The sequence below is a fragment of the Zootoca vivipara genome, chromosome 3, assembly GCF_963506605.1.
Source record: "Zootoca vivipara chromosome 3, rZooViv1.1, whole genome shotgun sequence".
Taxonomy (NCBI): domain Eukaryota; kingdom Metazoa; phylum Chordata; class Lepidosauria; order Squamata; family Lacertidae; genus Zootoca; species Zootoca vivipara.
Window position 1 is genome coordinate 119,988,678 of NC_083278.1, and position 16,034 is coordinate 120,004,711.

General features: G+C 53.3%; 2 protein-coding genes across 4 annotated transcripts in view; one reads left to right on the forward strand and one right to left on the reverse strand.

The window, feature by feature from the left end:
- The window catches only part of LOC132591937 (uncharacterized), a 125,231-nt gene that overhangs the window by 17,670 nt on the left and 91,527 nt on the right, over positions 1-16,034 (reverse strand). The window lies entirely within an intron of this gene.
- Positions 535-15,644, forward strand: KHK (ketohexokinase). 3 transcript variants are annotated; one of them, XM_060273235.1, is made up of 9 exons: positions 535-685; positions 1,205-1,321; positions 4,638-4,772; positions 4,851-4,985; positions 9,819-9,891; positions 11,377-11,523; positions 12,606-12,694; positions 13,733-13,890; positions 15,268-15,644. In XM_060273235.1, the coding sequence occupies exons 1-9, from the start codon at positions 594-596 to the stop codon at positions 15,351-15,353; spliced, it is 1,032 nt and encodes a 343-aa protein (XP_060129218.1). In that variant the 5' UTR covers positions 535-593; the 3' UTR covers positions 15,354-15,644. The 3 variants fall into 3 exon arrangements, with proteins under 3 accessions (XP_060129218.1, XP_060129220.1, XP_060129219.1); XM_060273237.1 differs by lacking the exon at positions 4,851-4,985; XM_060273236.1 differs by lacking the exon at positions 4,638-4,772 and having other exon boundaries at positions 537-685.

Sequence of the window (16,034 nt, forward strand, 5' to 3'; positions counted from 1 at the left end):
CATTATACATGATCAAGCTTTCCTTAGCACCTCAGCCCTTGCTACCCCCCCCCCCGCAAGACCAATTGCAGTCATTAACAGTCGTTAACAGTCATCAACAGGTTTACCACTCCTATCAGCCCATCACCCCCACCCCCACCCTCCGAATATACATAAGGGTCTGGTGACTTCTGTTTCAAGTGTATCTGAAGAAGTGTGCATGCACACGAAAGCTCATACCAAAATAAAAGCTTAGTTGGTCTTTAAGGTGCTACTGAAGGAATTTTTTATTTTGCTTCGACTCAGACCCCAAACAGTAATTGGTTTGGGGGAATTTGCGAGAGCGAGGGCTCCAGCCCACAGGAACGCCCTCCTTTGCTCCCCCTTTCTCTTGATTGGCTGCCCTGCATCCCGGGGCGGGGCTGGCGAGAGATGGGGCGTTGCCCCGGCCGGCCAATAGAGAGGCGGCGATTTGCATGAGCCCCGGGAGCCGGGCGGGGCTCGGTCGGGCCAGCCAATGGCCGCCGAGTGCGCTGGGAGAGCGGAGCCGGGCGCGCGGAGCCTGGGAGAAGCGGGCCGGGCCCGGGCTGGCAGCAGCAGCAGCAGCGGCGCCCATGGGCGAGAAGCGGGTGCTGTGCGTGGGGCTGGTGTGCCTCGACATCATCAGCGTCGTGGAGCGGTACCCGGCCGAGGACTCGGACACCAGGTACCCCCCTGGCAGAGGTGCCAGCTCAGCTCCCACGAAATGCCCCACGAAGGGGTCGGGCACCCACAACTTTTAGTGCCAGGGCACTGCACGCTGCATGGCACCCACGGCCCGGGGGCCAAGCTGGCACGCCTGCGCCCTCGCCCTTGGCAGGCTCCCTGCGGGTGGGCGGCGGATCTGGCCAGCCAGGATCCCGCAGGCAGGAGCTCCGGGCGGGCGGGCGGCTGGCTCTGCCTTGGCACCCCGGAACTGGAGACGCGCCGGGTGCCAGGGGCAGGCGGCTTCCCTGTCCGCGCTGAGCTGCTGGATTGGCTCCCCCCCCCAGGGTCATCTATGCAGCAGGGGTCGCGGGCAGCTGGCGCCCCCGGGACATAGCAGCCAAGTTCTCCCTTTTTTAAAGGGATTTTCCCTTATGCTGAATAGGCTTCCTCGCGAGAAAAGGGAAAACTTGGCAGCTATGCCCCGGGACTGACAACCTTCCTTGCTTTTTTCTTCCCTCCCTCCCTCCCTGGCTCGCAGGTGCCTGTCGCAGCGATGGCAGCGCGGGGGCAACGCTTCCAACACCTGCACCGTCCTGGCCCTGCTGGGCGCCCCCTGCGCCTTCATGGGCTCCCTGGCGCCCGGCCACGCCGCAGAGTAAGTGCCCCCCGCCCGCTGGGAAGGGGCGGTGGGAGGGGGCGAGCCTTGTGGGTCTCCTTCAGGTGAGGGGGGGGTGAGGCCACCGGCCCTTTGCCCAGCACCCTGCCAAAGGAGGCAGCCAGGTGTGTGTCCTTTGGATTGGGGCTGGACTAGATGACCCGTGGGGTCCCTTTCAGCTCCATCCTCCTGCAGGGAAGTCAGGGGCCCCAGGGTGGAAGCCTGCCTGGCACGAGGCTCTGGCGTGGGCACGGGTGGAGGGACTTGGGTGCTGGTCCCAGCCTCATGGGAAGGGGGGGGAGGGTTGGGGAATTTCCACTCCTCTATTTTTTCCAGGCCCTTTCCCTACTTTTAGTAATACATTGTCTTCTAACATTAAGTAGTAGCATGACAAATGAATAGCCAAGTCTTGTGGGAGATTAAAGGCTTTAATGAGTAAGCGAAGCCATTTAAGGCTCAGCAGTTGGCAGGTGTTGGTTGGGGCAGAGGGGCAGAGTCAAAGAATCATAGAGCTGTAGAGCTGGACGGGACCCCAAGGGTCATCTAGTCCAACCCCCTGCAATGCAGGAATTTCAGCATCCATGACAGTAGGGGGGGCAGGAAGATAAGTTGCTGAGTCAAATGGCAATGGAATTCAATAAAGGCTGCCTGTGACAATTGTGTATCAATGTCTAGGACTGACAAGTGTGGAGTAGTGGTGAGAGGATCAGACTGTGACCTGGGAGAGCAGGGTTCAAATCCCCACTCAGACACAATAATAATAATAATAATAATAATAATAATAATAATAATAATAATAATTTATTTATACCCTGCCCATCTGGCTGGGTTTCCCCAGCCACTCTGGGCGGCTTCCAACAGAAAAATAAAACACAATAATCTATTAAACATTAAAAGCCTCCCTGAACAAAGCTCACGGGTTGACCTGGAGCCAGCTTAAGCTACCTCACAGGGTTGTTATGAGCAGTGCTTTTTTGAATGACAGTAAAAAAATGTTTAGGGGTACTCTCCTTTTCCTACTCCCCTCCTACTGCCCCTCAATGAGGCCGAACTTCGATTCACAAAATGTTTAGGATCCCCCCCAGAAAAAAGCACTGGTAATGAGGAGGAGATGGGGGGGGGAGAGAACGGTGGGGACCACCTTGAGGTCCTTGGAAGAGAAAGGTGGCGTAAATAGGATGAGCCCAGGGGCCCCTTTCCAGGGGTAGCAGAATCACCCTGCCATTGCATTAGGGCCTGTGGTGGGAGAAGAGAGGCCCGATCCGCTTGGCAAGGAAAGTCTGATTGCATTAGCCCCAACTCCTTCTGTGTAAATGGCCACTCTGCTTACCTGAGGTCAAATGTGGCAACTCCATTCACGGATGCCAGGCATGTGCAGCTTTCAAGAGACTGAGATCTACTCCCACTATAAAAAAAACAAACTGGCAGTGATCTACCAAAGTTGTTGAACTTTTCTTGGGAAGTCAAAATTCTAGAGCTTTTTTTGGGGGGGGGGGAGAGTCCCACGATCTACCACAGATACCCCGCAATCTGCCAGTAGATTGTGATCTACCTGTTGGACATCCCTGATGTATGCAAATCAGACCTCACAGCTTGCCATTTTTTTTCTACACCTGGGAGTCAATTGAGGATAAACTCTTCCTGCATCAGGCAGAATGGACTTTTGCCCACAAAAGCTTTATCTACAATAAAATTTGTTCCAACGGCATAGTTTATCCCCCTGCACATTTATTTGGAAGTAAGTCGAATTGTATTTTATTAGGGCTACTCGCAAGTAAAAGGCAGGCTGAGCTTCTGTCTGCTTCCTTGGTTGTTTCCTTCACTCGCCTGGCCTCAAATCTCATTTCATAGAATCAAAGAATTGTAGAGGTGGAAGGGGCCCCCAACGGTCATCCAAACCCCCTTCGATTTCAACTACTTTCGACAATTAGAAATACTTTAAAGATATTTATATAGCACTGAGATTTTTTTTTACAGTATGTGAAGTTAACACTACATACTTGTGAGTTTTGTTTACGAAATGTATGTCAGATGTACACGCTGGAATCAGATCTCTGTAGATTCAGGGGGACAGAAAGTTTCTCCAATCAAAACATGCCAGGAAAAAACCCCATTGCTGATTTCTGACCCCACCATCCATTGCTGGTTTTTGAGGAACAGGGTCAGATCCTGGTGCTTTGCTGGGCGGGTGAGGGAGAGGCACAAACCCCAAGAGGGCTCCAGTGGCCTGCAGTTTTCTTCCAGACAGTGGCTGGATTGCCCTAATAAGTTAGTCGGCTGAATTCAGCTCTGAGAACCAGTTTGAATGGTAGGACTCCAGTCTGCAAAGTGGGAAGAGAATAAGCCTGGGAGAAGGAGGCCTCATCCTGTTACAGGGGGTTGGACAAGGTGTCCCCTTGGGTCCCTTCCAGCTCTACAGTTTTGTGATTCTATGAGATGTGGCAGGGCAGTGTTATTTAAGAAAGGATCCGTTAAGAGTCCTGGGGCTGGGACTCTGCTCTGGGTATGTGAAAGATAAAGGCCCCCCACACCTTCCCTGGTCCTTCTGAGCATGTAGAGAGTTCCTTTAGTCACCACACAGCTGGGTTAAAGAGCAAGGGGCAGCTGCTTTCCAGGGGTGGAACATCACCCAAGAATCATGAGCTCGGATGCCTCTTGCATTGAGAAGCTGAATGTACCGTAAGTATTTGGGTCTTGCAGATATTGAGAAATCCCTCAATCACTGCCTGCTTGGACCCTGATTTTTATGCGGGAGTGCAGCTCCTGCTCCAGTCACGAACAAGACAAAGGCTTTGCCCCATGTACCTACAGGAATCCTCACCCAAGTCCCACCTTCTCTGTGAGACACTTCTGCTTCTCCAGGCAGGAAGCTGGACCTGAGCAGATTTCGCACTCGGGGCTCAGGGTGGATCCGGGGCCCTCTATCATGGGCCAACAGCACATGCAGCTCGTAGCACTCTCTAGGCCATGGGTAGGCAAACTAAGGCCCGGGGGCCGGATCCGGCCCAATCGCCTTCTCAATCCGGACTCTGGATGGTCCGGGAATCAGCGTGTTTTTACATGAGCAGAATGTGTCCTTTTATTTAAAATGCATCTCTGGGTTATTTGTGGGGCATAGGAATTCGTTCATCCCCCCCCCAAAAAAAATATATAGTCCGGGCCCCCACAAGGTCTGAGGGACAGTGGACTGGCCCCCTGCTGGAAAAGTGGCTGACCCTGCGAGTCTAGGCACCAACTCCTGTTACCAAGCCCTTGGGGGCTCCAGCCTCTCTCGCCCTCCCCCCCCTAAGTGGGCTCCTCTTCTCTGCCCACCCAGCTTCGTCCGTGAGGATTTCCAGCGCTACGAGGTGGACCTCGCCCACATGGTGCCGCGCCCGGCGTGCGCCCTGCCCACCTCCACGGTGATCAGCAACTCCACGACGGGCACCCGGACCATCCTGCACGCTGCAAGGTGCTTAGGGTGAGGGGCCCCCCCAGCCTGGGCCACAGCTTCTAACCTCCTCTTTCTCTCCCCTCCGCTGCCCCCAAGATTCATCCTCTCCGACTTCCGCCGCCGCAACGTGGATGTCTCCCACCTGGTGAGGCACAGCCGGGGGGACATGCCCTGCGCCTGCTGCCTCCTCAACTGCCGCAACGGCTCTCGGACGGTCACCCTCTATGACACGTAAGGCCGGGCGGGCAGGGCAGCTGCTGCCCCCACCCCACCAACTCCCCACCCTGCCACTGGGTGGCGCCAGAGGGCTCCCTTGATTTAGGATTGCAGATTAATATTTATGAAATTTGAATCGCACCCTTTGCCCGAAGTCCTCAGGGCGGTTCGGGGCATAAAGATACAAGATCGAAATAACATAAGCAAAACAATAACCCTGTCACTCATCCCGTGGGGGGGGGGCATTGACCCAGCTTTCTCTAGAAACCGTCCCAAGCCTTTTATCAATTCAATAAGATTTGATAAGGTGCTAAGTTTTGCAAACTGCTTTGAGGCTGCCGTTTTTACAGTCCAGCAGCGTGTAAAATGCTGTCTTTTTCCGTGTTTGAGACTAGGTTTCCCCCCCTTAAAAATAATGTCAAAAATTAGGGGGCATCTTATATACGGATACACACACACACCCAATTTTCTTAAATCTGAGTCCCCCAAAATAGGGGGCGTCTTATACATGGGGGCGTCTTATAGATGGAAAAATATAGTAAATGAGAAATAAATTGTCAAGAGATCTAGGCAAGGTGCGTGAGAGCCAAGGGGAGCCTCAATATCACCTGCTCTCTTTCTGCCCCCTCCCCCTTCTTCTTATTCCTAATATTAATCATTAATCTAGGGCTATTAACGTGCAAAGTGCATTATGATTTTATCATTGATCATTAATAGTAGTACGCTTAACTTCCCTCCACTTTTCCCCCTAGGAAGCTTTTCCCTTGAACTTTTAACAGCTACACCACAAGCAAAAGAAGCTCCGTTTTGCACGCTGATCTGCTCGGGTGCAAAGCCGCAGTGGCTGAATTTCTGCTTGCTGCACAGTTCCCAAAGGCGAGCTGCCCTTGCTCAAATGCTCTCTTCCCATTTTACAGACCGGAAGCACCGAGGCCGAGAGGTCTCAAGAGGAAGTTGGCGGCTGAGCTGCCAAGACCTCCAGGTTCCCTCTCACAGACTTTATCTTGAAACTACTTTAAAAAATGAACCAGTTAAGAAACAAGTTGAGATAGGAAAAGTAAATAAAATTGTCTAAAACCCTCCCCTGTCCCCCCCCCCAAATACACATCAAAGTGATCATAAATATAACTTCAGGAGTTCAATTTCCGATCCCTTGACCCGTACCTGTGGCCAAGCGGACTGAGGCTTGTCTGCACCCTCTGGCTTACGGCCCGGTTCAGGGGGTAGTGGTTTGCTTGAGAAGCCTGAACGGGAGTTGGAATGCCCCCCCCCAGGCATTCCCTGAGTGGCGCCACCCAGTGGGAGAAGAGGAGAAAGCACAGCCATGCATGCCAATCCAGGAATCCCTCATTGCTAATTCTCTGCAGATTCACCTGATAATTCAGCCCAGACGCAGCAGCCAATCACCCCCCACAATCCGTTCCTGATCTGCCTTCCTGGTCATTGCCTGGTCTCATGGAGCTGCAGAAAGCAGGATCTGGTGTTGGGAGGAGGCAGGGAGGTGGCTGTGTTGGGGAGAGAAGAGGGCCAGAGAAGGGTCATGGGTGAGAGAGAGGGCCCCGTGACACCCCCTCCCTAGATCTGGCCGGCCTTTGCTCAGAGGGCAGGATCCACTGCTCCTGTTCTGGCAGTTAATCATTGAGAAAGTTCCTCTTTGCGGGTAGAGGTCAGTCCCCGAAGGGGGCTTAGAGCCAAGGGTTAACCCTTTGCAGTAGGTGCCTCTCCACTGACAGTGCAAGAGACTCATGAAGCAAACTTCAAGAAAGAAGATTCCACCTAAACATTAGGAAGAACTTCCTGACAGTAAGAGCTGTTCGACAGTGGAATTTGCTGCCAAGGAGTGTGGTGGAGTCTCCTTCTTTGGAGGTCTTTAAGCAGAGGCTTGACAGGCATATGTCAAGAATGCTTTGATGGTGTTTCCTGCTTGGCAGGGGGTTGGACTGGATGGCCCTTGTGGTCTCTTCCAACTCTATGATTCTAAGCAGAGTTTAGAATGTGGGAAGCGTCTGGCCGCTGCAGCCGGATCAGGCCCAAGGAAAGTCCTCCTACAGAGACCTTCCGGATGCCCCAACAGGAAGCCTACTGGGAGGGAGGGCTGCCGGGGTGGGGGGACACTGTCCTTTCCTTCTGGGATCTTGTGGCAGGAAGAATTTTCTGATGGTAAGTCGTATGACAGTGGGACAGACTCCCTCCCAAGGTGCTTGGGCAGTCATCTGTCGGGGGATTCTTGAGCTGTGATTCCTGCATTGCAGGGGGTTGGACTAGATGGCCCCTGGGGGTCCCTTCCAACTGGACAATTCTAAGAATCTGCAGTCACTTGTAGCTATTGACCTTCACGTTGTTGGTCTGCTCCCCTTTTGAAGTTGGTGGCCATCGCTGCCTCTACAAGAGAGGAAGAAGAATCTCTCTCTCCCTCCCATCTCCTCTCTGCTCTTTGGTAAACCTCTGGGGCGTCCCCATAGCCCTCCTTGGTCACCTCTCCTCTAAGCTGAAGAGCCCCAGGTGCTGTTCCCATTTCTCCAACCCCTGGATCTGCTGGGTTGCCCTTTTGTGAAACTTCCCCAGTCCTTTTGAGCTTGGGTGATCTGAGCAATGCAGAGCGGTCAACCTGCATGGCTTTGAAAGAGGATCCGTCAAATTCGAGGAGGAGGCAAAACAAAATTTTAAAAAATTCCTTCCAGTAGCACCTTAGAGACCAACTAAGTTTGTCATTGGTATGAGCTTTCGTGTGCATGCACACTTCTTCAGATACATGCACACGAAAGCTCATACCAATGACAAACTTAGTTGGTCTCTAAGCTGCTACTGGAAGGAATTTTTCTATTTTGTTTCGACTATGTCAGACCAACATGGCTGCCTCCCTGTAACTAGAACTATGGAGAAAGCAGGGACGTCTCTGAAGACCAGATGCTGGGAACCGTAGGCGGGCAAAGTGTTGCTCCTGTGCTCGGATCCTGCTTGCCGGTTTCCTGCAAGCATCTGGTCAGCCACTGTCAGAACAGGATCCCGGACTAGATGGACCACTGGCCTGATCCTGCAGGCTTTTATTACGTTCTTATGATAATGCTTCTTCTGGTTGTCCAGATGTGAGGGTTTAGGCCACAATCGTAGAACTGTCATGTTCGAAGGGCCGTTTAGTTCAGCCCCTGCAATACAGGAACTGCAGGCTCAAGAGGCAGCCCTTGAATAATAATAATAATAATAATAATAATAATAATATATTATTTATACCCCGCCCATCTGGCCGGGTTCCCCCAGCCACTCTGGGCGGCTTCCAACAAAACATTAAAATACAGAAATCCATCAAACATTAAAAGCTTCCCTAAACAGGGCTGCCTTAAGATGCCTTCTAAACGTATGGTAATTGTTGTTTTCTTTGACCTCTGGTGGGAGGGCATTCCACAGGGTGGGTGCCACTACCGAGAAGGCCCTCTGCCTGGTTCCCTGTAACTTAGCTTCTCGTAGCGAGGGAACCGCCAGAAGGCCCTCGGCACTGGACCTCAGTGTCCGGGCAGAATGATGGGGGAGGAGACGCTCCTTCAGGTATACTGGACCAAGGCCGTTTAGGGCTTTAAAGGTCAGCACCAACACTTTGAATTGTGCTTGGAAACGTACTGGGAGCCAATATAGGTCTTTCAGGACCAGTGTTTTGTGGTCTTGGTGGCCACATAATCTGGAGTCCAGCTCTTTGGGGCTGTGCAGATCGGAACCAGCACCTTGGATGGTTCCCAGCCTACAGTGGTCCAGTGGTCCCTTGGTTCTCAAACTTAATCTATTCCAGAAGTCCGTTCCAAAAGCAAAGCGTGCTTTCCCATAGAAGGCAATGCAAAACGGATTCATCCGTTCCAGACTTTGGAAAACAACCCCTAAAACAGCAATTTAACATGAATTTTACTAACAAGACCATTGATCCATAAATGAAAGCAATAACCAATATACTGTACCATAAAATAAATAAGATAGTATTGTAGATGATAAAAATTAAAATTATTTTTTCTCTTGCCTGTACTGATGATAGTCATTGCTTGCTTTCATCCATTTCCGCAGTCACACAATCAATCAATCAATCAATTAATCAATCAGTAGCTGAACTGGGACCCACACAGTCACAAAAACAAATTATTCGGAAAAACCTCAAAAACAAAAATGCAAAATAAATAGCAAAAACAAAAGTGCTAAACTTAATCCGTTCTGGAAGTCTGTTTGACTTCCGAAATGTTTGAAAACCAAGGCGCAGCTTCCGATTGGTGCAGGCGCCCCGGAAACAATAGCCAACAGCTGCATCGGACATTCGGCTTCCGAAAAACATTCGAAAGCTGGAACGCTTACTTCCAGGTTTTCGGCATTTGGGAACCAAGGCACCACTGGACATAGAAAGGGATCAAAGTGGAGAGAGCTCTTTGCAAGATCATCAGCCTCGCATCCGAGACACAGATGGACCCTCCGTGCTTTTGAGGCAGTGAGCTTCCTGATAGGACCCTGGGGTCAGAGAGGAGGGGCTGACTATTGCCTCAATGCCCCCTCCATACATATTTTGCGGGGCACCTGGGTGTCCCCTAGTAGGGGGAGGATGTCTGGCTGCCCGGACCCCGCCAGTTTGGCCTGGCTTGGGCTACAGTGGGAGACCAAGACTTTCGGGAAGTCCTGGGTCAGATACTTTTTTAAAAAAAACAACACCCTGCTTTGTGCTTTTTAATCCATGACTAGATCGGGGTCTTCAAGTTCTTCAAATGAATAATCTCAGGTGGGAGAGGAGGCTGTCAAGGCCTTGCATCTCATAGACCTTTGTACCCCCCTCCATCCCACCCACCCTCCCGCCTTCCTCCTTCTCCTCCCCACCCCAACCAGCAACCTGCCAGAAGTGACGGCTGCCGACTTTGAGCAGGTCAACCTGTCTCAATACAAGTGGATCCACTGGGAGGTGAGTGAGGGAACCCCTTGCTGGGGAGATTGGGGGGGGAGAAAGAGGGAGGGAGGGTCTTCCTGAGTTGCAGGGGTGCAGGTGCCACGAGGCGTTGCTGCCATCAGCAGGAAATGAGCACGGAAAAGTATAGGTGGCCATCGGTAAGTTCTCAACACTGGCCATTCGCACACAGAAACCGCTCTTGGGAACAAGACTTCCTGTGAGCCGGTAAATGCATGCAATGGTTTTGAAAACAAGGCAGTTGGCTCTCTGTTGCATTTGCAGGGCCTTGATTCAGGGATAAAAGGTAAAGGTAAAGGGGCCCCTGACCATCAGGTCCAGTCGTGTCCGACTCTGGGGTTGCAGCGCTCATCTCGCTCTATCGGCCGAGGGAGCCGGCGTTTGTCTGCAGACAGCTTCTGGGTCATGTGGCCAGCATGACAAAGTTGCTTTTGGCGAACTAGAGCAGTGCACAGAAACGCCGTTTACCTTCCCCCTGGAGCAGTACCTATTTATCTACTTGCACTTTGATGTGCTTTCGAACTGCTAGGTGGGCAGGAGCTGGGACCGAGCAACGGGAGCTCACTCCGTTGCAGGGATTCGAACTGCCAACCTTCTGATCAGCAAACCCTAGGCCAGGGGTCCCCAAACTAAGGCCCAGGGGCCGGATGCGGCCCAATCACCTTCTAAATCCGGCCCGCGGACGGTCCGGGAATCAGCATGTTTTTACATGAGTAGAATGTGTCCTTTTATTTAAAATGCATCTCTGGGTTATTTGTGGGGCATAGGAATTCGTTCATATTTTTTTTTCAAAATATAGTCTGGCCCCCCGCAATGTCTGAGGGACAGTGGACCGGCCCCCTGCTGAAAAAGTTTGCTGACCCCTGACCTAGGCTCTGTGGTTTAACCCACAGTGCCACCTGGGTCAAGTCTGTTGTTACCTGATCTTAGAGTAGTGGGATTACCAAGAGGCAAGGAGGGGCTCCAGGGCGCTGGAGCTATCCGTGACCTATCAGACTCCGAAAAGCTGGCACCACTGGATCAAGTTTATCAGTTTTGTCGGGTTAATTAAGCTAAATAGTTTTTAATTGGATTTTGAATAAAGGTGCAATCGTTCCCTTTTTGAATTTTATTGGGTTTTTCTCCTCGGAAGTGGTGTGTGCACGCTGACTAATTCTTTTTATAGGGGTCGCTGGTGACTTTATAGAACTAAGGGGGCAGGGGCCCAGAAAAGTTTGGGAGCCACTGCCTTAAAGTCACTGCCCTTGAGGATGCCAGCTCTTGGCCATTAGCCACCTGGTGCCCACCCACCCCCGGGGGGGGGGCATTTCCAGGCAGTTTTCATGGAGTGCATTGCAGTAATCTAGAGCTCAGCAGAGCATGAATGCGCCTTGCCGTGGTCACCTTCTGGCTGTGGGTGCAGCTGTCCTGGCCACAGAATCTCCTTGGGATGCCAGGGTGAGCCCCTGCCTCCCTCTGAGACCCACCTTCTCCCACCCCCAGGGCAGGAATGCCTCTGAGCAGGTGAAGATGATCCAACGGGTGGAGGCGCATAACAGGACCTGCCCGCCGTCCGACCGAGTGACCACATCCATGGAGGTGGAGAAGACGCGGCCAGAGCTGTACCAGCTCTTTGGCTACGGAGACGTGGTAGGAAGGCCTCTGTCTGAGGGAGGAGCCAGGATGATGAGGCAGAAGCAGCCCCCTGACTTCGGACCAGGAGCCCCCATTCAGGGCCAGGGCTTGGCTGCCCCTCCCTGGGGCTGCCCAACGTTGGCCTGATCCTTTGCCCAGCAGCCTCCTCTGAGCACAGCAGCTGCTGCTTCCGACTCTCACACGGAAGAGGCCTTTGCCTGCGGAAGAGGCACAGGCTGGACCAGGCAGCCTTCCTCGCCTGGTGGTACCGTGGGGCAGGCTTCTCCCTCCATACTCGGGACGTCCTCCTCACATGGAACGGACTCCCTTGGAGATTTTTAAGATGGGTGGACACCTGGCAGGGGGGGTGCTTTCGTTGTGGTTCCTGCATGGTCGGGGGTTGGACTGGATGACCATTGGGGGTCCCTTCCAACTCTACCATTCTATGAGTCTAAGTTCTGCTTGTGAAGCACTGCCTGGGCTGAGCAGCAGGTGGAGGACTGACCTCAGAACATAAAATGAGCTCTACCAGGCCAAAGGGGGCCCATCGAGCCCAGCATCCTGTTCTGCTCACAGTGGCCAAATACCCCAAAGAACTCAGGATTCTAGATAGACTGCCACTGGAACTGGAGGTTCTAGCTGCTGGTCAGTGGGGATCCCACCTAGTCCAGCATCCTGTTCTCACAGTGACCAACCAGATGCCCATTACGGGAAACCCCCAAGCAGGATCCGAGCACGAGAGCGACCCTCTCCCCTGCTGCGGTTTCCAGCCCCTGGCATTCAGAAGCATCGCCGCCTCTGAGCAGAGGCATCCTGGCTAGTGGCCATGGACCGCCCTGTTCTCCTCCAAAAGTTTAGCCAATCCTCTTTTAAAGCCATCCGGGTAGGTGGCCATCGCTGCCCCTTGTGGGAGGGAGTTCCACAGTCTAACACTGTGCTGCAGGGACGACTCCTTTCTTTATCTGCCTTGCATCTTCCAACATTCGTCTTCATTGGGCATCTGGGAATTCTAGTGTTACGAGAGAGGAAGGAAAAGCTTCGCCCGCTTTCTCTGTGACCAAGAGAAAGTGACTCTGGCTTCTCTCCCCCCACTCCAGGTCTTTGTCAGCAAGGACGTGGCCAAGGCGTGGGGCTTCTCCTCAGCCGCTGAAGCTGTCAAGGGGTTCCGCAGACACCTGAAGCCGGGGTAGGTGGAGACCACCCAAGGAGAAGGGGGCAGGCTGGATTGCCTCTGGGGTGCCCCCCTGCCCACTCTCTGGCATGTGAGGGGCACTCGTGCCAACTACCCTAACTAGATTTAATGCGTAGTTGGCCACTGGCCCTTTGGTGCTCTGCGGAAAATGCCAAGGGGGCTACAAAGGACTTAGGGGAGGGGGCTTCCTCTCCTGTGGCAGAAACCACATGAAACCTCCTTGGCAGTTGAGGCGGTGGAGCATGAGCCTCTTCATCTCAGGGTCGTGGGGTCGAACCCCAGGTTGGGCCAAAAGGATTCCTGCCTTGCAGGGGGTTGGACTAGATGACCCTCATGGCCCCTCCCAACTCTGCAGTTCTACGCGACGCTCCAGAACTGCTCCTTAGCCGCTGCCTTCCCGTCCTAATTTCTTTACAGAATGTTTTTATTTAACAAAATGTATCTACAGTACGCCGTTTGCCCAAAACCTTGAAGGCTCCCAAACGGTTTGCAAAAAGATGATCTTCAAATGTTCATTTAAAATATCCGTAAGAGCAGACATTAAAAATGAGTTATATTTTTTAAAAAAATTAATTACAAAGCAGCTTCTGACACCTTGTTTAAAGTGGTTGTAAGTTGCTTTACGTAGTTGCTTAATATGTTTTTCAATGCTGCAACCTGCCCTGGAACTTTAGGGTGAAGGGTGGATATTATTATTATTATTATTATTATTATTATTATTATTATTATTAAGCAATTCTACTTGCTAAAATGACCCTGGCTGCTGGGACGTGGAGGACCCCTCCAAAAGGTTCCCCCTCCCTGGGTTGAACCAAACAGGCCCCGTTGAGCCCAGCTCCCTTGTGAGAAAGAACAAGGGCTTTTTGAGGTGGGGAGGGTGTTTCGGGGTGGCCCCATTTTCTGTCTTCCGACCGTGTTGGCCGTCCCCTGGGCCTTCCTTCCCATCCAGACACCTGCGGGGTCTCTGTCCCAAGGCTAAAGGCTCCTTCCTCCTCCTCTCCCCTCCCCCCTCTTCCTCCCCCCCCTTCCCAGAGCCACCTTGGTCTGTGCCTGGGCTGAGGAGGGGGCTGACGCGATGGGACCGGACGGGATCCTGGTGCACTCGGACGCCTTCTCCCCCGAGGTGATCGTGGACACCTTGGGAGCTGGGGACACCTTCAACGCAGCCGTGATCCTGGCCCTCAGCAGGGGTGAGTCGTGGGGGGCTTCTCTCCTCCTCCCCTCCCCGCCGCCTGCTTGTCCCTATCTCCCCTTTTTGATCTGCTCCTCAGACATGGGATCTACTGAGGGATCTCTAGGGGTCTGCAGTAGATCACCGTGGGCTTCGGACTTTCTGTAAGTTTTAACTCCACCCCCATCGTTCTGCCCGGACACTGAGGTCCAGCTCCGAGGGCCTTCTGGTGGTTCCCTCGTTGCGAGAAGCCAAGTTACAGGGCACCAGGCAGAGGGCCTTCTCGGTGGTGGCGCCCGCCCTGTGGAACGCCCAGGCACCAGTGATAGCCCCCCTATTCTGCCTGGGTCAGAGTCCTGTGCCCAGTTCTGGGTGCCAGAATTTAAGGAGGATGTTGGCAAGCTGGAAGGTGGGCAGAGGAGGGCGAACAAGACGAAGAAGGGTCTGGAAACCAAGCCTTATGACAGGGGTCAGCAAACTTTTTCAGCAGGGGGCCAGGCCGCTGTCCCTCGGACCTTGTGGGGGGCCGGACTATATTTTGGGGGGAAATATGAATGAATTCCTATGCCCTACAAATAACCCAGAGATGCGTTTTAAATAAAAGGACACATTCTACTCATGTAAAAACATGCTGATTCCCGGACTGTCCACGGGCCGCATTTAGGAGGCGATTGGGCCGCATCCGGCCCACGGGCCTTAGTTTGGAGACCCCTGCCTTATGAGGAGTGGTTGAAAGAGCTAGGGATGTTTAGCCTGGATAAGAGGAGGCTGAGAGGAGATAGGAGAGCCATCTTCAGCTCTCTGAAGGGCTGCCCCATGGAGCCAGCTGGTTTCATGTGGCTCCCGAAGGTGAGAACTAAACCAATGGATTCAAACGACGGGAAGGAGATTCCAGCTAAACCTTTGGAAGAACTTTCTGCTGGTTGGAGCCATTTGACAGGGGGGGTGGAGACGTCCGAAGGTGGTGCCCTCTCCTTCGCGGGTGGTTTTTCAAGAGAGGAGGGGAGGCTGCCAGGCAAAATTTCTTTAGCCATGGTTCCGGCATTGCAGCAGACTGGGGACCCCTTTCAACTCTCTCATTCTAGGATTCTTGGACTGTGAGTTCACTTCTGGTAGCCCAAGTTCCTGGGGAGGTTGAGCATGGATAGAGCAGAGCATGCCCTTCATTCTGTGCTCTTCCCCCTACCGCCTCCGGCCACAATTTCAGACTCGGTGGATCTTTGGCTTCTGAGCAGAAAAACAAGCCCTGAATTCTGCCCGCCCCTGATAAAGAGTAGCCCTGGAGCATGGGGAGAGGGGTCTTGGCGGGGGGGGGGAGAGTTCTTGGTGCCTGAACCCCAAGGCTCCTCTCTGCCTCAGAGCTAAACTGCCCCCCCTCTCTCTCTACCCCCTCCAGGGAGGCCCCTGGCCGAAGCAATCACCTACGGGTGTCAGGTGGCCGGCCGGAAGTGCGGGGTGCATGGCTACGATGGGATCGTGTGAGCTGAACGCCGCAAGCCGTGTCTGCCCACCTGTCTGGGGACCTTCACCACACCATGGACCAAAATCACACAAGCCCCCCGAGCCTGTTCTTCGGCACTCAGTGAGGAACAACTGTGCTGCTTCTGTGAAAGGTCCCAAAGGGCTGGGCAGCCAAAGCAGGTTCTCGGCTCTGCCCATACCGCCCTGGTTGGGCCTGCATCTGGAGAGAGGGAGAGACTTGCCCACGTTGCCTCTTTGCAAAGGCAGATCAATAAAACGCTTGGACCAGTGGCCTCTGTGTGGAAGCCCCACCTGTGTGGGCTAGGGTGAGGGGGCAGGATGGAAAGGGCTGGCCTGCCCCACATATTCTATTTATCTCTTGCATTTATATTCTGAGCTCTGGGTGGCACGCATGGTTCTCCCCCTCAACTAATCCCTGTAAAGTAGATGAGGCGAAGAGGCAGGGCCAGTCAGCCAGTGGGCTTCGTGGCCGAGTGGGGATTTGAACCCGGGTCGTAATCTGACACTCCAATCACAGTATCCCACTGGAGGGAGAAGTACAGGCTGTGGGGGACGCAGAAGAGGGAGCCCAAGGCAGCAAGGATGGAGCAGCGAGTGGGGCTCATAGCTGCCAAGTATCCCGTATCCACCGGGAAAACCCCTTTTTTCTTACCGTTTCCCGGCGGTCTCCCGTTTAGCGGA

Bases quoted from the DNA above. Each gene is read 5' to 3' on its own strand.
- KHK (XM_060273235.1), top strand. From the start codon at position 594: ATGGGCGAGAAGCGGGTGCTGTGCGTGGGGCTGGTGTGCCTCGACATC. The intron at 686-1,204 runs GTACCCCCCTGG...CCTGGCTCGCAG, and splicing joins GCCGAGGACTCGGACACCAG to GTGCCTGTCGCAGCGATGGC. The intron at 11,524-12,605 runs GTAGGAAGGCCT...CCCCCACTCCAG, and splicing joins TCTTTGGCTACGGAGACGTG to GTCTTTGTCAGCAAGGACGT.